Source organism: Mirounga leonina, unplaced genomic scaffold, assembly GCF_011800145.1.
Source record: "Mirounga leonina isolate KUSES-001 unplaced genomic scaffold, KU_Mleo_1.0 Mir_94, whole genome shotgun sequence".
Taxonomy (NCBI): Eukaryota; Metazoa; Chordata; class Mammalia; order Carnivora; family Phocidae; genus Mirounga; species Mirounga leonina.
This window is the reverse complement of record NW_023270855.1, coordinates 8,841,156-8,861,069: the sequence shown is the minus strand read 5'-3', so window position 1 is coordinate 8,861,069 and position 19,914 is coordinate 8,841,156. Positions and strand designations below refer to the sequence as shown.

General features: G+C 44.5%; 2 protein-coding genes across 2 annotated transcripts in view; both read right to left on the bottom strand.

Moving 5' to 3' along the window:
* The window catches only part of SRGAP3 (SLIT-ROBO Rho GTPase activating protein 3), a 326,327-nt gene that overhangs the window by 180,399 nt on the left and 126,014 nt on the right, over nucleotides 1–19,914 (bottom strand). The window lies entirely within an intron of this gene.
* LOC118005364 (spermine synthase-like) lies at nucleotides 7,260–8,827 on the bottom strand. The gene is given in 2 exon segments (XM_034997264.1): nucleotides 7,260–8,470; nucleotides 8,473–8,827. Coding segments are annotated over 2 exon segments (1,095 nt in total). The 5' UTR covers nucleotides 8,813–8,827; the 3' UTR covers nucleotides 7,260–7,715.

Here is a 19,914-nt window from a genome sequence, read left to right as displayed (position 1 = left end):
AACTTCCACTGACTCCATCCCTGCTCCATCTCTACTTCCTGCAACAAAACGTCACTCCTCCTCCTCCATGCTGCCACACCTTTCCTTCATGGCACTTTACTGCACCACAATGCGCCCTCTGAAGTTAGCCTGCCCCACCAGTCCCCCCTTAGCTCCTCAGTACAGGGGCTGCGTTTGCCTCAATTCTATGTCCTCAGCTCCCAGCCCCATGCCACATGTTTCTGGAATGAAGGGGATAGGAGGATGGGAAAGAACACAGGTGTGGGCCACCCTCATTCACAACCTTAGAGAGGTTTAGGGAACAACCTGGAGGCAGGGCCAGGCCCAGGTCCTGTGGTCACCAGGATGATTATGTGGAAGGCACTGGAGAGAAAAAATTGAAATGTGACACATGGCCCCAACTTTTTATCATGAGCAAGTATTACTTTTATAATTGGGAAAACATAAAATAAACATTTTTTTAAATGGACTTCATGTTCCCCATGTTCCCCATACAACTTGTCATGATGAGCAGCGGGTGTTGTATGGAAGTATTGAATTACCATATTGCACACCGAAACTAATATTGCACTGAAAAAACTTAAAAAAATAAAAATTAAAAATTAAAAAAAATAAAGGCACTACAGTGTTTCCTATTGTGTGGGCAGTGACCGATGAATGACAGGAGGTATTTACACAGTGCTTTGGGTACACAAGATGGGAAACTTGGCCTGGCTGGGGGTATTGAGGAAGGCTTCTCACAGGAGGGATGCTTTCCTGGAGATCTGAGGAAGAGTGACTATGGCAGGAGAGGTGGAAGGGAATTTCAAGCAGATGGAACGGTACATGCAAAGGCACAGAGGCATGAGAATGCAGGCTACATAATAGTGGGGTGCCTGGGAGAGAGTACTGGATGTGAGGTTGGAGGGTGTACAATAAAGGGTTAACTCAGCAGGCCTGGGGTGCTCAAACCTTGTGCTTTCCAAAGAAAGGACCGGTCCTTGACCAGTTCCTGGGAGATAAACTCTGAGACACTGCCTGACAGTGTCTTTGTATACCTGGGGCTTTGGGCCACACCAGACAGTGTACACGAATAATGTGATTTATGGTGAAAGCCTATATTTGTGTGCCTGGGGCCCTGGACCTCTACGGGGGGCTAGAGACTGAGTAGCTACGGTCAGTCAAATGAAAGATCCATGTCTATGTAACTGACCGCAATAAAACCCTAGACACCAAGGCCCAGGTGAGCTTCCCTGGTTGGCCATATTTTCTTTGCGTTATTACACATCACTGCTGGGAGAATTAGCACTGTCCATACAACTCCACCGGGAAAGGATACCTGGAAGCTTATGCTTGAAGTCTCCTGGACTCTGCCTTATGCCCCTTTTCCTTTGCTGACTTTAATCTGTATCCTTTCGCTGTAATAAACCATAACTATGAGTGTAATAACTTTTCTGAGTTCTGTGACTCCTTCTAGTGAATCATCAAATCTACATGTGGTCTTGGGGACCCCCACCACAAAGGGTCAAGTAAGAGCAGAGCAAGAAGAGCTGGCAGGCTAATGAGTTTGAACGTCACCTTGAAGGAGGGTTCTAACATGGGGCTGGCATGACAAGGTCAGATACGCACTTCTGGAAAGTATTTCAGACTGCAGTTGGGAACGGCTGAGAGAAGGGGACAGGGCCGGAAGCAGGAAGACCGAGACCAGGGAGGGGAGTGCTACACCAGTCCAGGTAAGAGCTGGTGAACGCTTGGTAGTGGGCAGTGGCCATGAAGAAGCAGCGAACTCAAGAGATATTCAGGAAATAGATGCAACAAGGCTTGGTAACCAAATAGACTTTGGGGTGAGGGCAAAAGTCAGGGATAAGGCCCAGGTTTCCAGCCTGAGCAACAGGACAGATGACAGCATCAGTCACTGAAATGGGAAATCCTACAGGGGGAAGCTGATGTTTGGGGGTGTCCTGACTCCCAAGCCCAGCCTGGCTTCCTTCCTTATATTCATTTCTTAAAATTCGGGGGCAAAGAGGTTGCTTCAACTGTTCTTTTTTTCTCTCCTTGAAGCCGTCCCTTCAGCCCTTTGTCTTCAGTGACCACTTACACATTGCTTCTCCTTAAAAACCATCAAAACATGTACTTGGCAGGTCTCCCTGACCTCGATTTCTCTGCTGGCAGAATCACAAGAAAGGCATTAGCGCCTTCTGTGAAATGGGGAGCCAGGCAGAGGAAATGCCCGGGTTGGGTGGCAGAGGCCTACAGAACCAAGAGATACACGAGGAGATTTTAATCACCAAGATGGGGTTCTGGGCCAGACACTGGGGAGGTAAGACTCAGATCTCTGTTACACTGGAGTAGGCATGGGAGGCTGATTGAAGCAGCGAGAAATAAGGCTCTTTGGTCTGCACAGAAAGTCTCCCCTTGGCCTGGGGCTAAGCTGCACTTCATGGGCTTCCCAGTAGCAAGGAGTCAGTGTGAGCTGTGGTCCCTCCACACCTGGCCCCAGACCCAGACACCACGAAGAGCAGCAGGGCCTTCAGGGCAAAGGTGATCCAACCTGTCACTAAACCCAAGGACAAATCCCCCATCTCCTGGCTGTGCTCTGAGGGCCCCAACAGCCCCAGACAGCAGCACAGCACCTGCAGCACCCTTGGAAGGTATCACCGGGAGACACTCGTTACCAGACTCCTTTGCCCCTCCCGCCCATCACTGTGCATCCCAGACAAACAGCTAAGTGCACAGCTGGCCTCTGCCCTCCTGGCCTTCCTCCTTCACTGGCTTATTCCACAGTTACAAAGGCCTGAGCTGCAAAAAGGCTTCCAATCCATTCTACCCAGAAGAGTGCCCAGAACGAGAAAGGTAGAGAGTAGGTGGAGGAGGAATGGAACCCAAATGGGGACCCTGATGCAGCGCGAGCCTCTCGCAAATTCTTTTCCAATAAGGGAAAATGGGAAATGGTTGAAAGCACAGGCTCTGGAATTAAGCAGACTGGGGCTGGAATCCCAATTTGGCCACATGCTGCCTGTGTGACTGGGCAAGTTACTGAATATTTCTGGGCCTCAGTTTTCTTATCTGTAAAAGAGAAAGAACATGGGCGCCTGGGTGGCTCAGTTGGTTGAGCGACTGCCTTCAGCTCAGGTCATGATCCCAGGGTCCTGGGATGGAGTCCCACATCGGGCTCCCTGCTCCGCGGGAAGCCTGCTTCTCCCTCCCCCACTTCCCCTGCTTGTGTTCCCTCTCTCGCTGTGTCTCTCTCTGTCAAATAAATAAAATCTTTAAAAAAAAAGAGAGAAAGAACAAACCAACCCTACCTCACAGGATTGATACATGGATGAGAGCAGCTAAGGCCTAAAATGCTGAGTGTTCAATAAATGTTACCTGTTTTTTATTGTTGGCCCTCTAAGCCTGGGGATCAGAGAGGAAACTTGTGTGTTTCGTCCTGTAGGTAATACACAAGTCGTGGTCCAGTAATGCTCCCACTCAGGCTGGAGTGCCTAAGAGCATCACATAGTCTGAGTCTGTGCAGGGCTAGAAGCCTCCCAGAGATCGTCCGATCCCTCTTTTCATGGGCGAGGAAAGACATGTCAAATAGCTCTCCCAAAATCACACAGCAAGGTACTGGCAAAGCCAAGACCAGAATGCAGACTCCAGACTTAACAGTCCATTGTTCCTTCCTCTCCGTGGAAACTTCCAAAAACAGAAGAGAGGGTGCTACAAGTCAGGACGTGGAGAAAGCGTCAAATGACATCCACAGTACAGCAGACACTGTTGGTGCCCCATCAGCTCCCCTTTCCCAGGCCATGCCTGCACTACCATTCAGCTGCTGTGTGGGCTGCCAGTGGTTTCCAGCTGTCCCCTCCCCTGAACAGCTCCCACCCTGCCTGCCCAGCGCGGGGAAGCTGCCTCCCCCAGGAGGTTACACCCTGTGCTATGCTAGCCAATGTTTAACCACCAGCTCTCTGGTAGCGGGGGAGGAGGGAGCCCTGGTTTGAGTGCCACTTTCCCTGGTGTAAACACTCCCACCAAGCCACCAACATGACATCACTGACTGTGGAGTTGTGAGGTGACAGACAACAGCCCTTTGTCCCACGGTATTTCCACCAAAAAGGTATTAGCAGGCAAAAAGAACCACAAGAGCACCACAAGAAAACTGTAGTAAAATAATTAGGAAGTGAGGAGTTTTGAACATCTATTACTATTACTATCGTTTTTAATATTGTTTATTTAATTATATGTTTATATAATTTCATTTTAATAGTGGCTCACAAAATGCCTAAAAATCCGACAGTCTGCTCCAGTGAGCCCTTAGGAGTCAGTTCCAACCCATCACTGATTTACATTCCATTCCAGCCCTGACAGCCTGAGACCTGTGACTGACATGGGGGTGCAAAAGTCTGGCCGCCCCATCTCATCCAGGGAACAAGTCAGTAATATGACTAATTCTGGAGCCCCCAAGGAATCAAGCCAAGGCTAGACTTAAGGCCTCTTCCCCCTCAGCTCCTCCCTCTACCCTCTCCTGAGGCCCTCTCCCCTTACAGGTTTTTCCTGAAGGGCACACCTTCAATAAATCACACACACCAAGCCCCCGTCATTCCTGACAGGAAAAGCTACCTCCTCTTTTAAATCGCCCTCACTGCTGGTTTTCAGTGAAGAAGAGATTCATAGGGGCGCCTGGGCGGCTCAGTTGGTTAAGCGTCTGCCTTCGCTCAGGTCATGATCCTGGGGTCCTGGGATTGGGCTCCACATTGGGCTCCCTGCTCAGCGAAGAGCCTGCTTCTCCCTCCCCCGCTCCTCCTGCTTGTGCTCTCTCTCTCTGTCAAATAAATAAATAAAATCTTTTTTAAAAAAAGAAGAAGAGATTCATATAGATAACAGGGTGTGCTGGCCTGCAAAGGAGACAAATCCTCTTGAAATCTGTCACCTCTGAATTCATCATTCTGCTAACATCAGATGTCAAAGCTGGAAGGAAAAGTTAGGCTTTTGATGCCAACATCCGCCGCTGGCTGCTTCATCGGGCAAAGAGGTAGCCTGTTTTCTAAACTAAAATCTACAAGCAGAGCTGGTTTAAAATATATCTTGAGGAGACTGTCTTTGCCATTTTGTGGCTCTGAACTCCAGATACCCTTCTTAACCTCTCTAGGCCTCAGTTTACTCACTCGCAGATAAGACAATAGTTCCTATTTATTTCAATATCATTTCAGTAACCATGAAGTGTTTTGCAGGACAACTGAACAGTTTACAAAATGTTCAGACCTAGTGTCTCATTTAATCTATACGATTGTGTGATGCAGGTATTCTTACTTAACGGGCGAGGAAACAATCTCTGAAAGGCCTTGTAACTTGTTTATGGTTGTGAGTGGGTCTCAAACCTAGATCCCGTGACCCCAGACCACGCATCTTGAAAGTCTATAAGTGGGGCACCTGGGTGGCTCAGTCGGTTAAGCGGCTGCTTTCGGCTCAGGTCATGATCCCAGGGTCCTGGGATCGGGCTCCCTGCTCAGTGGAGAGTCTGCTTCTCCCTCTCCCTCCGCCTGCCTCTCTGCCTACTTGTGCTCTCTCTCTATCTCTCTGTCAAATAAATAAATAAAATCTTTAAAAAAAAAAAGTCTATAAGTGTATCACCAATGTCTCCCACAGCATAGTCTTCAGAATCCGTTTTATACATAGACTGCTAGAGTTATACATATATTATCTATATAACTATATAGATGTCCACGGATAGAGATATAGTTACTAGTTATTACTCTTTAAAACAGGTGTCACGGGCGCCTGGGTGGCTCAGTTGGTTAAGCGACTGCCTTCGGCTCAGGTCATGATCCTGGAGTCCCTGGATCGAGTCCTGCATCAGGCTCCCTGCTCGGCGAGGAGCCTGCTTCTCCCTCTGACCCTCCCCCCTCTCATGTGCTTGCTCTCTCTCATTCTCTCTCTCTCAAATAAATAAAATCTTTTAAATAAATAAATAAATAAACAAACAAACAAATAAATAAATAAATAAAATAATAAAAAAAATAAAACAAGTGTCACAATCACATAATGTTGTGTTGAAAGTGTTAACGGCTTCTGGGGCGCCTGGGTGGCTCAGTCGGTTAAGCGTCTGCCTTCGGCTCAGGTCATGATCCCAGGGTCCTGGGATCAAGCCCCGCATCGGGCTCCCTGCTCAGTGGGAAGCCTGCTTCTCCCTCTCCCACTCCCCCTGCTTATGTTCCCTCTCTCACTGTGTCTCTCTCTATCAAATAAATAAAATCTTTAAAAAAAAAAAAAAAAGAAAGAAAGTGTTAACGGCTTCTTCGCTGCCATGGGACTGTCACATGAATGGTAAATCTTCAAGAGAGAACAGAATCAAATTAACCAATTTAGGTAGAATCTCTCCCTTAAAATCAATATTCTAGAGGACACTTTGAGAGATGTGAAACTACCCTCTTGTAGGTACTGTTAGTTCTATTACTACCTTCTGCTAGGTGGCTGTTGCTAGAAACAGGTAAACTCCCTCCTCTGCATCACCACACTAAACGGGCATTCTACCAAAACCTATTGCTCAGGGATTAAGTACACTTACCAGTAAACTGGTATAATCTTGTTATTTACTGAACAGTTGCTTTCTGGTAAATTTGCATAAAATACACTATCTTTGGTAATAACATCTTTGGGGGAAAAAAAAGAAAAAGAAAACTATTCTCAAAAATCAAGAAAGCAAACAACAAAAAAAACCCTTCAGGCCCAGAGTAATTAGACTGATCACTGCCTATGTATTTGCTTCCAAGGACAAAACTTTGGATGGTAAAGATTTCCTTTATCATATATTTGATTATGGCCAGATATTTTCAGAGAAGTTGAACGTTCTATGGATGTCCATGTGGCCTAGTTGCATGTGTCAAACAACGAAAAGGTATTTAATATTTACACTGACGGGGCGCCTGGGTGGCTCAGTCGTTAAGCATCTGCTTTCAGCTTGGGTCATGATCCCAGGATCCTGGGATCAATCCCTGCATCAGGCTCTCTGCTCGGCGGGAGGCCTGCTTCTCCCCCTCTCCCTGCTTGTATTCCCTCTTTCGCTGTCTCTCTCTCTGTCAAATAAATACATAAAATCTTTAAAATATATATATTTACACTTTTATCTGTGTTCTACTGTCTCTCTATGCAGGCCCACTGAGTCAAAGGTAACACTTCTTCTGAGGCTGCTCGATTTCTGCACACAGTGATAAGGAAGACTGGGCCAATAAAGAAGGAATAAATCCCTCTTCTTTTTTTTTTTTTCCCCATTTATAATTTTAATCGAAGCATTGCTATTCATTTTTTTCTTAACTCTTTCTTATAAGCACCAAATTTTAATAGCTAAGTCAATTTTGGGGGAAAGAAACACCATCAAAGAACTTCCCTCCAGAACAAAACAATGATGTTCATTCCTCCAAACAACCAAATTCGAAGTCTACCAAGACAAAAACAAAAAGCCCCCCCCAACACACACACAAAAAGTAACAAAAATCACATTCTAGGGGTTCAGTGCATTTAGCAGCCTTCGCTGTGCTATCTAATCATCCTTCAGCTGACTTTCAAAAAAATTAACACCCTAGCACATCAAAACATACAGTTTCCATTTGCTTTGTTTAAATTAAAAATAATAATTAAAAAAAGAAAACTTGAAGGAAATCACAATCAACTGCCTGACTCATTTCGATGTCATGTACAGCATATGAAGGTCAGGAAGGCTATTTGCAGCATACATGATTAGGAGAGATTGGTCTTCAAGGTTTAGCTTTCTTCCAAACAGTGTAAAATACCCACAGTTCCAAGTGTGAAGGAACACAGACGATCTCCTTTGAGAATTCCACAGGACAATACAGGCGCCCGAGCTGTTCTTCATAGAGCGACAAGGCTTCTGTCAAACTGACACAGTTACCCTGTGTAAAGTATTTCCCATCCTGTTTCAGTACTTTCATTGAGAGGTCAAGAATCAGTCTGAGAAACTCCCTTGTGGAATCTTCTTCTGGAGAGGTGGAGATTGGAATGGCTGTCAAATCATTAATCACATAATCAAACTCTCTCCCTTCTTTGGCATACCTCTTCAGTACTGGAATACAGTCTTCTATTAGAACCTGATAGCAGTCTCCTTTAAGATTGTCTAAGACGTTGCCACATGTTTTCCACATGTATTTCTTACATCCATCAATCACCATTTGGTCAATCTCTACCATAGTGACCATCTTTGGTTTCAGTTTGACTATTTCACATAATATGCCCCCGTCTCCACCCCCAAGAATCAGCACGTCTTTGCCACTGTAGTCTTCTTTTCCACTGCCCATGATGGCCTGGGTATACGCCAAATCACTCTCTGCCAGATTAACATCCCCACTAAGGATGAGAATATTTCCAAATTGCTTCGAGTGTAGAATTTTAATGTTCTGATAAGGTGAATCTTCATCATACACCACTTCGTCTATGTCATACTCAACCAGGCGACCATCAGCAGTGGGCCAGTATCTGTCGATAGCTCCTCCCGAATTATGGATGGTAATCACTTCACCCGCACAGCACCGTCCTGACTCAATTCTTTCATTCTTTCTTCTACTTTGTTCAAAAGACTGTCAACTTCTTGGCCTTGCGAATCACCGTCATAACTCTGAAGATCCAACAAAACCAATCCATGTGGGTAAATTCTCAAACTGGCAAAGCTGCCGTTTTTGTTGATGTAGGTCGCTAGATAACCGTGGTCTTGCCAGTCGTGCACCGACTCCGTCATCCCTTGCTCCTGGAAAATGGACCGGAGGCCTTTTAGAATGGTCTCGCCATCAGCTTTGGCGCCGAGCTTCAAGTCGAGCGTGCCGTGCCGTGCTGCTGCCATAGTGAGGAGAGGCCCTGTGCCAATCCTGGGGGAGGGGGCCGCGGGAGACTGGGGGACCGCACGGCGTGTAGGGCTGCGGCCCTAAATCCCTCTTCTTATGCGATGTGCTTGCAAGAAACAACTTCAGGGCCAGCTTCCTGGATACACAAACTGCATACATACAAGCTACCTAGTGCCCAGCGCTCAGGAGGGTGCTTGGTTTGGTGCTCTGCCAGCGCTGTCTGGAAATTCGTAATAATTTTCAAATAAGGGGCCTTGCATGTTCATTTTGTACCGGGCCCCGCAAAGTGTGTAGCCAGTCCTGAATAACCAATATTTAATTTTAAGTTCCATGAAGGTAAAGACCGTATCTCTATCTATTCCCAGCACCTAGCATTGTGGCCAGCACGAGAAAGGGGCAAACTACATATGTATTGAATGAATAGGTGCAAGGAAAGGGAAGAAAAGAAGCCAGTCCCTCCTCTTCTCAGAAAGGCCTAAAACCGCCCTTACATTTTGAAGGTCATTCAAATGTAAAACAGGATCAGTCAGCAAGTGAGGATGAAAACTCACACACAAACAAGCTGGTAGAATAGGCCAGCACACAAAACCAAACTCCAGCCTGTAGGAAGGCAAGCAAGAGAAGGACAGGAAGCAGGCAGACACACTGCCCTCTCCCCAGATAATGGTACGCTTTCCACCGAAACTCCAGGCGACAGCCCATTTCAGAAAAGAGCACTAACCTGAATGGGATGCATTTTCCTTCCCATCCCCATCTAATATGTGCCCCCCTTCTTTTCCTTTCTAAGCCTGCTATCTCTGATCCCCAGCACCTCTCAGCTGCTAAAAGCCTGAAAGGTTTAATCTCCAAGAAGGATGCTCCAGGGCTCTGTTATCAGAGTTACTTAATTCTGCATTTGCCACAGGCTTAATCATCTGCGTCAGACCACACTCCTGTGACTCATGCACACACACTTGCTCTCTGGGAGCTGAAAGTTGTTATCACTTCATCAGCACCTCAGAAGCATTAATAAAGTGCAAATACGTAGTGGCAAAGGTGGCGGATGGGGAGGGTGTTCTCGGTGTTGTGTTTTTGTTTTCCAACACTGATGTTCTAGCAACACTGACTGAAATTTTTAAAAAAGAAAAAATCACGGCATTTCACCCCCACCAACAACTGAGTGGCATTCATTTTCCCATGTTTCTTCTCTTGCTCATTTCACATCATTGTCATGACAATAAAAACGTCTACATGTTGCTATATTGCCTTTAGAGGCCTTGTTTCTAAGGACTGAGTAATATTCCATCAAATGGCTGTGACCATCTGTTAGGAACTAAATGCATGTGTCTGCCCCCATGCTCCTTTGTTGAAGCCCTAACCCTCAATGTGCTAGTATTTGGAGGTGGGGCCTTTGGGAGGTAATCAGATTCAGAAAAGGTCATGATGAGGTGGGGCCCCCAGGAGAGGATTAGTGTCCTTGTAAAAAAAGGAAGAGACCAGAGCTCTGATGCCCACTTGCCTGCATGCACACTCTCTCTTTCCCTCTCTTTCTCTCTCCCCACCATGTGATGATAGAGCAAGAAGGCAGTCATCTGCAAGCCAGGAAGAGAGCCCTCACTGAGAACCTGACCATGCTGGCACCCTTATCTTGGACTTCCCAGCCTTTGGAACGGTGAGAAATAAATGTCTGGTTTTTAAGTCACCCAATCCACGGTATTTTGTTAGAGTAGCCTGAGCAGACTAAGATGCCATCCAACACTTAGCTATTCTCTTCCTGTTGGACATTACATAGGTTGTGCCTTTGTTTGTTATTATAAGTATTGCTGCAATGATTATTTTTGAAAGCATGGAATCTAGAAGGGAGTAAAATTGCCTTCAAATTTTGGCTATGTCTTTTACTAGCTGGTGAGACCCTCAAGGGGAAATAATAGTATTTCCACCACAAAGCATGGCTGATGAGAAAGTGTTTTATAAAGTGTCTAACACTCTATATGTTTCATTATGACTGGATGTGCCAAGCCCTGTCCAAAAACAATTGCAAACATGTGATACCTGTCCACTAGAAACCTGCCACTGAGAAAGAAAGCAGCTGGAGGTATTAAACAGAGGAACTATGACAAAAAAGAAGTAGGAGGCCAATATTACTCTAGACATTAAAGTACAGATGTTTAAGAAAAAAAATCAAGGCTTCAAAAAAAGGCTTTAGGAACTACAAAATGCCACATAGGTTACAGGTTGGCTAGTAACCATGAAAATGGCATTTAAAAGCAAACTGATTAGGGCACCTGGCTGGTTCAGTCAGGAGAGCATGCACCTCTTAATCTTGGGGTCATGAGCTCAAGCCCCACGTTGGGTACAGAACCTACTTAAAAAAATTTTTTTAATAATAAATAAATAAAAGCAAACTGATTAAAGCAGGGGCTGATAATATGGCAGTTACATGCAAGGCATCATTTATGTGCTTGGATGAAAAAAGAGCATTAGCCAGAAAGGTAGTAAACTGTGTCCTTTGAGGATTAGAGCCATGAACCATGAGAAGAAAATTATTTGTCCTTTAAATGTCACAATATACGTTGTTTTTAAGATAAATAAGCTATATTATCAAAACTAAAATTGTCTTATTTGAATATACTTTAAGAAGACCCTATTTACCACAAGGATTATTGTGTTCAGTCAGTAAATATTTATTGGTGCCTATGACATGATATTATGCTACGTTCTAGGATAAATAGAAAGATGAAGAGGATGAGCTCCCTGCCCTCAAGGAGCACATAAAAGCCCATGATTAATGTGAGTTGTGCTGTCCTATAAAAGTACCTGCAAAGTGCTATGGAAGAAAAGGAGGAAGTTAATCTGCCCAATAAAAGGGTGTTCAGAAAAGGTCTCACAGTTGAAGCCATTTTTGATCTGGATCTTATTGGATAAGCAGTTTCCCAGGCAAAGAAGGGGAAAAACAAACAAACAAACATGAATATGTATGTGCATCCCTGAAATAGAAAGCAGAAGAAATTCCAGAACCCCAAAAGACAGAGTTCCAGACCACATTGCTTGGAATAGTGTAAAGTTATCTGCATCATCAATACCTGTAATGTTTGCTTCAAATGCAGATTCCTGGGCTCCACCCCAGACCTACTGACATGGTGGTGTCCAGCAGTCTGTGCCTTACTAAACTCCTCAGGTCACTGTGACACATGCCAATGCTTAAACCAGTGATACCAACAACAAAATGATACTTTCAAAGCACAATTCAAGTCGCAACTGCCCCCTGAGATCATCAGCCATCAATGGTTTAGAAATGCATCAATGAAGGCCATGGAGCAGGAAGAGGGGTGAGCATGGAGGTACCTCCTTCAAGTCATTTCCAAAGACTGTCCCCCACCTCCCTGCCCTTGACAGCCAGCCAGTGCTGGTCCAGATAGACATATTCTCTAATCAGGCAGACGCCATTCTTTTGGATTAAAATTGGTTTTCCAACAGGAAGGCTCAGTGACAACAGACCAAACATGAAGGACAGTGACAGGAGGCAACCATGGACCACTCTTGTCCCCTCTCGACCACCACCTCTACCTCTCACAAATCAGGCTAGTATACCCCAAGACCCTGAGTAAGGAAAGGGGCAAGGAAGCTCCTCTGATGTCCACTGGTGGTGATTGAACCAGTGTTGAAGCTCAGGTGACGGAAAAGCCCGGAAGCCAAGGCAGATGTTCAGCCAAATTAAGTGGTTCCAGGAGAAAATGAAAGCTTGCCTGCCCAGACATCTGGTGTCCATTAACCTCCTAAGTAGAACTGCAGCAGAGCCATCTGCTGGAACAGACTCTCAGGAGGCAAGGAGTTTCCCCCACCTCTGTGTGCCTTTGCATGCTCCCAGCAAAGACTTGGCCTCAAGAAGGGAGAGAAAGACACTGGCCCATTTACCTTCAGGGCCCTATAACCGGTTCCTCCCAAACTTGGGGGCGAGTAAAGAGAACGGTTGAGAGACCTCCACCATGGGGCTCCAGTCAAAGCACCAGATGTTAGCCATCAGGGGAAGTGAACTGATGTCAAGGACAGCTTATTCAGTATCAAATGCATGAAACACACAAGGGGATGCTGTACAAGGATTGTGGGTGCTACCAGAGAACCCTGATTTCTGAGTGGCGCAACTGACAAAGAAAGAGAGGAAAGAAACTAACATTTAGTTAGGCAATGTGCTAGGCATTTTCAGATACATTCATCTTATTTAATCCCTACACCTCTATGCCCTAGGTGCTATTATTTGCATTTTACAAATGACAAGGCTGGAATTCAAACTCAGGTCTTCAAAACTTCCAGAAAAAGTCCAATGCTTCTGTCAGTGGATGACTGTGCCACAAATTAAGCCAGTTTTTTTGGTTAGGAGGATGGGTGGGAGGGATGGGGGAAGGGCTGTTACAAAAGCTATTTGTGCGGCTATAACAAAAGATTATGCACGGATGGGGTTTGCTGCCTTTGATGCTTTTGAAGATGACCAGACTGAGGCTTGAAATGTATCCATGGAAACTGGTATGGTGGGAGCGGAGGCCAAATTAGCTCACCCTTGCAGCAGTTGGACTGGGGACTCTGGAGACTGTTCCTTGATGAAGAGAGGGTGGTGTCAGCTCCCACTTCATCTTCTGGACTCGGCCTCTCCTGTCCCCACAGCTGGACCACCTAAAGGCTCAGTCTCCTCCCAAGACACCAGCTAATCCAAACACCAGGCTTTCTGTGAAGTCAAGCCTTAATCACCCTCTGAGCCCCCCGTTCCAGGGGGCTGAAAACTCACCTGAGGAGGCCCCAGGACAAGCATAATTTCACCCAAACACTGTACCAAACGGATCTTAACTCTCCCTAGGGTCTGGGGTTTTTTTGTTTTTTTTTTAAAGTCCTAAATGAAAGCATGGTTTTTCCCTAAGGAAACTGTGATAATACAATTAGCGATACACAGAGGCCTGAGCTGGGAAATCGCCTGCCCTCCCCACCCCCCACCCCCACAGCCCCAGCCTCCGTAGGAGTTAGGCTTTGAAATGAAGAAATCTATTGTCACTGGGGAACACGGAGCTAAATCACAAATCCCAGCAGAGTGGCGACGCTGAAACCTCCCTTTGTAGAGGGAACTGGGAGGCTGCACGTTAATGGCTGGACGTTATTTGCGGCAAGACTGAACCTATTCTCTCGGCTTGTTTAAGCTTCCATGGGCCATAAACATTGATCACCATTTAGACTGCAGCACCTTAGTGATGTAAATCATTTGTCCGCCTGGAGCTCTGGGAGAGAATCTCCTTTCAGACCCTTAACTAAGCGTGGGAGGAACACCCAGAAAATTGCTGAGCCTAGGCTGAAAATGCCCAGTGAAATCTAGCCCAGAGGTGTCCAATGAAAATATGAAGCAAGCCACACGTTTCTTTTCAAATTTTCTAGTAGCCACATTAAAAATAAAAGGAGGTGAAATTAATTTTAATAATATATTTTACTTAATCCAATACATCCGAAACATTATTACTTCAACAAGTAACCCATATAAAAATTATTATGGAATATTTCACATTCCCTTTATTCTGTACGGTTTTCAAAATATATGTGTATTTTACATGTACTGCATGTCATAATTCAGACTAACCACATCTCAAATGCTTGGTAGGCTGGTGGCTACCATATTGGATACCATAGCTCTAAAGTTTGCAAAATATATCTAATTTGAGTTGTTTTTTTTTAAAGTAGGCTCCACGTGAGGCTTGAACTCACCACCCTGAGATCAAGACCTGAGCTGCAATCAAGAGTCAGAAGCTCAACCTACTGAGCCACCCAGGCGCCCCCTAATTCAAACTTTTATAACAAGACCCCTGAAGTAGGCATTAGCATCACCATTTCATAGATGAAAGAGTTGAGGCTCAGACTGAGTAAATGAGTCGGCCTCATGCAAATCTAGAATTTATATCTCCCGCCTCCTGGTCCGGAGTACCTACCATTTCCCACCACTTACACAAATCAGGATCAAAATTACGGCAAAGATAAGACCAGTGCTTACAGAACACAAGTACATGATTACTATAGCCAGAGATGGAAGCAACCCAAATGTCCATCAGTGGATGAATGGATAAACATGTGGTAAATGCATACAGTGGAATATTATTCAGCCTTAAAAAGGAAGAAAATTCTGTCACATGCTACAATGTGGAGGAACCTTAAGCAGTGAAATAAGCCAGTCACAAAAAGATAAACACTGTGTAATTCCACTTATATGAGGTCCCTATCCTAGTCAGACTCATAGAGACAGAAAGTAGAATGGTGGCTACCAGGGCCTGGGGGAGGAGGGAACGGGGAGTTAGTGTTTGATGGGGACAGAGTTTCAGTTTGGGAAGATGAAAAAAGGCTCTGGAGGTGGATGGTCAGGATGGCTGCACAAGAAAGTGAATGTACTTAATGCCACTGCCCTGTACACTTAAAAAGAGTTAAAATGGTCAATTTTATATTTTACCACAATTAAAAAGAATCAGCTATAAAAGAAAAGCAGGTGCTCTGCGAAACTCCATGAGCATGATCACATTTCATCCTTACAACAAACCCACTTTGTAGAGCAGGTGTGATTACCTGCATTTTAATGATGAGGAAGAAAAGGCTTACATATATTAAGCAAATAGTTTAAGATCCCAGGGCTAGTGAGTGGCGGAACCCGGATCTGAACTCAGGGAGTCTGATTCCTGAGCCCGTGCTCTTAAATAATGATGTTCTCCACGAAATCTCTCTGATTGTCCTCAAAGAGAAATAGAAATAATCCAGGGAGGAAATGGAAATGACATCTGTTATCATCTATTCTCAGCACAACAGTCATGAAACCCTCTTGGAAACATGGACTTCATGGTATCACTCACCTGCTCCAAATCCACCTGCAATAAAACACAAGATCTTTATTCCCTGCCCCCAAGACCCTGCAGGATTATGGCCCCTTGATGCCTCCTCAATCTCTTCTCCCCCTTGGCCCATCATGTTCCTGCCACCCAACTTCTCCACCTTTCTTAAACTTGCTAATGCCCAGGGCCTTGGCTCCTGTCATTCCTTCTTCCTGGGATGCCCTTCACTGACATCTGTGTGGCCAGTTCCTCCCTTCATTCAGGTCTTTAGCCAGAGGTTCCCTCATTCCAGAAGGCTTTTTGTTCCCTGTCTCTAAAATAGAACACTTACTTGCCCTCAGCTCGACACCCTCCATCCCCCTATTCTCTTCATTTTCCTTCATAGCGCCCACCATTACTTGATATTATGCATTTTTCTGTCTAGTTCATTGCTATCTGCCTCCCTCTGCTGAAAGGCAACTCCAAGAGGGCAGGGAGTTTGCTTTGTTTACTGCTGTACCCTTTGTCCCTAAAGTGATACCTGGGACACAACAAATGCTCAAAGAACATTTGTTGAATGAATGGATGACTGGATGGATGGATTCATTGAGTACTTCAGTCAATCCTCACATAGGGTGACCAACAACCCTGGCTCACCAGTAAGTAAAGGCATTCCCAGGATGTGAGACTTTCAGGGCTGGATCTGAGAATCTCAGGTCCAGAGATGAAGGAATAGGAGCTCTAACCAAATGAACTTTGAATTTCCTACCAGCAATCTAATTTTATAACCCCATGGTTTCTGGTCCTTAAAGCCACACACCTACATGGTGGAGATATAGAAAGATTGTGCTTTGGGCGTAACTGGACTTGGTTTGAACCCAAGATCTGCCATGTAATGCCACTAGGCAAACCATTCAACCTCCCTTAAATCTCAGTGACTTCACCTATAAACTAGAGTAAGTAATCCCAGCTCAGGGGGCTGACTGTGTGAGAATAGTCAGATCATCCATGTCCCATGAATGGGTCCCCCTGGGAAGCAAACTCCAAGATGAGACCATCACATGGAAAGTTTTTTAGGGTGTGCTCTTTGTTTCAAACCCTGTGGAAGGAAGGAAAAGGAAGTAGGACTGGGTAGAGTGAGAAGTTGGGTCCCAACAGTCCCAGTGGAGGCGCTGACATTTAGAGGGCCCTTCACAGTTGTCCCGGGTTTGGAGGAGGGAGCAGGACCTTCACACCTGCAGCTGAGAAGGGGGTGTAATCTTAAGCTACACAGCTCTCCTCAGCAGAGGCAGTTCTCCAAGGGGGTCAACAGCTGAGGGCTGTCAGCCGACAGAACCCCCAGGACCTAAGGATAAGTCCTTCAATCCTGAAGAGGATCCCCTTGTCTGCCAAACCATGCAGCACATATGGTAAGTGCTCAACAATGCTCTTGTTGTTGTCATTATCTTAGGACATAATTCAAGGCCAGGTCTATATCGCTGCAAAGTCTGTGCTCCTTCTGCTCTGACTCCCAGCTCTTTAGCTGAACCTCTCAAGTCACTGCCTCTACTTTAGTTCAACTACTCTTTGAACAGATCCCTCTTCCCTACCCAGACAGTGAGTCCCCTAAGAACAGGCTTGATTCATCTTTGTGCCCCCCTCTCACAGTTGCCTTTGGCACCCTAGGCTTCTTGAGTAACAATAAATGAGCAAGAGTATGCCCATCTTTTCCCAGATCCCCAAGATTTTTATGTATTTTGACCATATTCTTTCTAGGTCTTCAATATCCTCAGACCTATCCAGGTTAGCCTAGGATTGCCCAGGGTCAAAATATCCCAGGCAGAGGGCGCCTGGGTGGCTCAGATGGTTGAGCATCTGCCTTCAGCTCAGGTCATGATCCCAGGCTCCTGGGATCGAGTCCCGCATCGGGCTCCCTGCTCCTTGGGAGCCTGCTTCTCCCACTGCCTCTCTCTCTGTCTCTCATGAATAAATAAATAAAATTAAATTAAATTAAAAAATATCCCAGGCAGAAAAATGCCCACCAAGAAACCATTTTGACTTCAGAGCTAGAGCTTGAAGCACCTCTCTTCTTCCATTATCCCAACCTCCCTCCATTGGGCCAAGATCTAATTGCCAACAGCCAGCTCATTTCTGACACGTAGCAAACAGAAAAGTCAGAAGGGTCTTAGAAACCCATCATCTACTCTTCCTGCCTCAACTCCCCAGACTACTGCAAATGCATGCCTTCTCTCCTCATTACAAGAAAAGAGAAGAGTTTTGGGGTGTTAAGAATAGAACCCACAGATGTTGCCAAGTCCCTTTCTAAAGCCCTCTTGAAATATCCTCTTATTGTCCAAAGCTAAGTCAATTCATGGAATGCTTTAGGAAGGGATAATGAAAGGAGTCCTAGTTAAGCACACGTTCTGGTGTCAGGTGAACCTAAGTCTGAATCCCGGCCCCAGCATCTGCTAGCTGTATGACTTTGACCAAGTTACTTAAAAGATCCCTGTGCCTTTTTCCATGGGGAAATAACTGTACCTCTCTCACAGAGTGATTGCAACAATTAACAACAACCAATGACATATCGTACGCATTCGATTCATGTCAGCTGTCATAATTATTATTAGCAAGGGGCTGGGAAGCAAAACATGTCCAGATTTAGTTCTCAGGCTTTGCACTTATATGTGAAGGCTATGCTTATATGACACCAAAACAACTACATAAAGAGTGGGGAAAAATCTCTTAACTGTCCAGATGTTTGGTAGATGAAGCGCATATAACGTCCCTCAGCTTTCTCCCCCATCAACATTTTACCTTCCTGACCTCCTTCTGGGGATATTATAAATATCTCAGTGATAGTTGTAAAATGTTCACAGATTTTTTTTTTGTCCCTAACAGATATGATTACTTAAAAATGTAAAACATGTGTATGGCACAATGACCATGAACAGAATTTTTGAGGGGGGAAAAAAGGGATAAGCAGAGGAATGAAACATTTGCAGTAGATTTTATAAGCAAAAGGTCAATTTCCCAAAATACAAAGAGTTATTTCAAAGCTATAGGAAAAGAAGCAACTCACTGGAAAATTGGGAGTAGACAAACAAATGGTCAAAACCTCTCTCATAATAAAAGAAATATCAATTAAAATGACAATAAGACATCTTTCATTTATGATATTAGAAAAACTAAAATATTCATTCTCGCCTGCACTGACAAGTACAAGGGAAAATGGTCACTCTCCTGTGCTGCCAGGGGCAGGAGATAGAAGTTGGTGCAGCTTCTGGAAGACAATTTGATACTAGCTATTGAAATGTCAAATGTTTACATCTGTTTACTAGGAACTTCCCCTTCTAAATATATATCCTCCAAAAACATTCACACATATGCATAAAGATATATGTATAAGGATGTTCAATACAGGGGAGCCCAGCTGGCTCAGTCAAAAGAGCATGCAACTCTTGATCTCAGGGTCATGCACTTGAGCTCCACATTGGGTGCAGAGATTACTTAAAAAAATTTAAAAAAAAAAAGGATGTTCAATACAGCATTATTTGTTCATCAAAAACAAACAAACAAAAAACAAGTAAATGGCCACCAGTGAGGTTTGGCTGAACACAAAATGGAAATGTGTATAGGCACTCAAGAAGAATAAGACATACATCCACATAGAGACATGGACCCAAATGTCCACAGCAGCATATTCGTACTAGCCAAAAACTGGTAACAACCCAAATATCCACCAACTGGTAAGTAAACAAAATGAAGAATATCCTAAAATGTAACACTGTTGAAAAGGAACAAAGGTCTGTCACATGAATGAACCTCAAAAACACTCTGTTTGTTAAGAGGAGCTAGACACAGAAAAATACACATTTTTTATTCTACTTATATGCAAGCCCATAAAAGGCAAATCTATAGAGACAGAAAATAGATTAGTGGTTGCCTGGTGACAGAGATGAGGACGGGGAGTGACTGCAAATGGGCAAAAGGAATATTTTAGGGGTGACAGAAACATTCTAAAATTGGACTATGGTGTTAGTTGCACAATTCTGAAAATTTACTAAAAAAGTCAATTATACAGGTCAATGAATTAAAACAGGTGAATTTTATGGTACATAATTTATACCTCAGTAAAACTATTTTAAAAATAAAATGAGATAAATCAATAAATTCTCACAGGCAAAGATGTCCAAGAAAAACTTAAATTTTCCTAGAACAAATGAAATAGTATGAATAATACTATACAATTGTTAAGGCAATTATAATATATATTAGTATACACACAGAAAAAATTCTGTAGGAATATATAGGAAACAGGT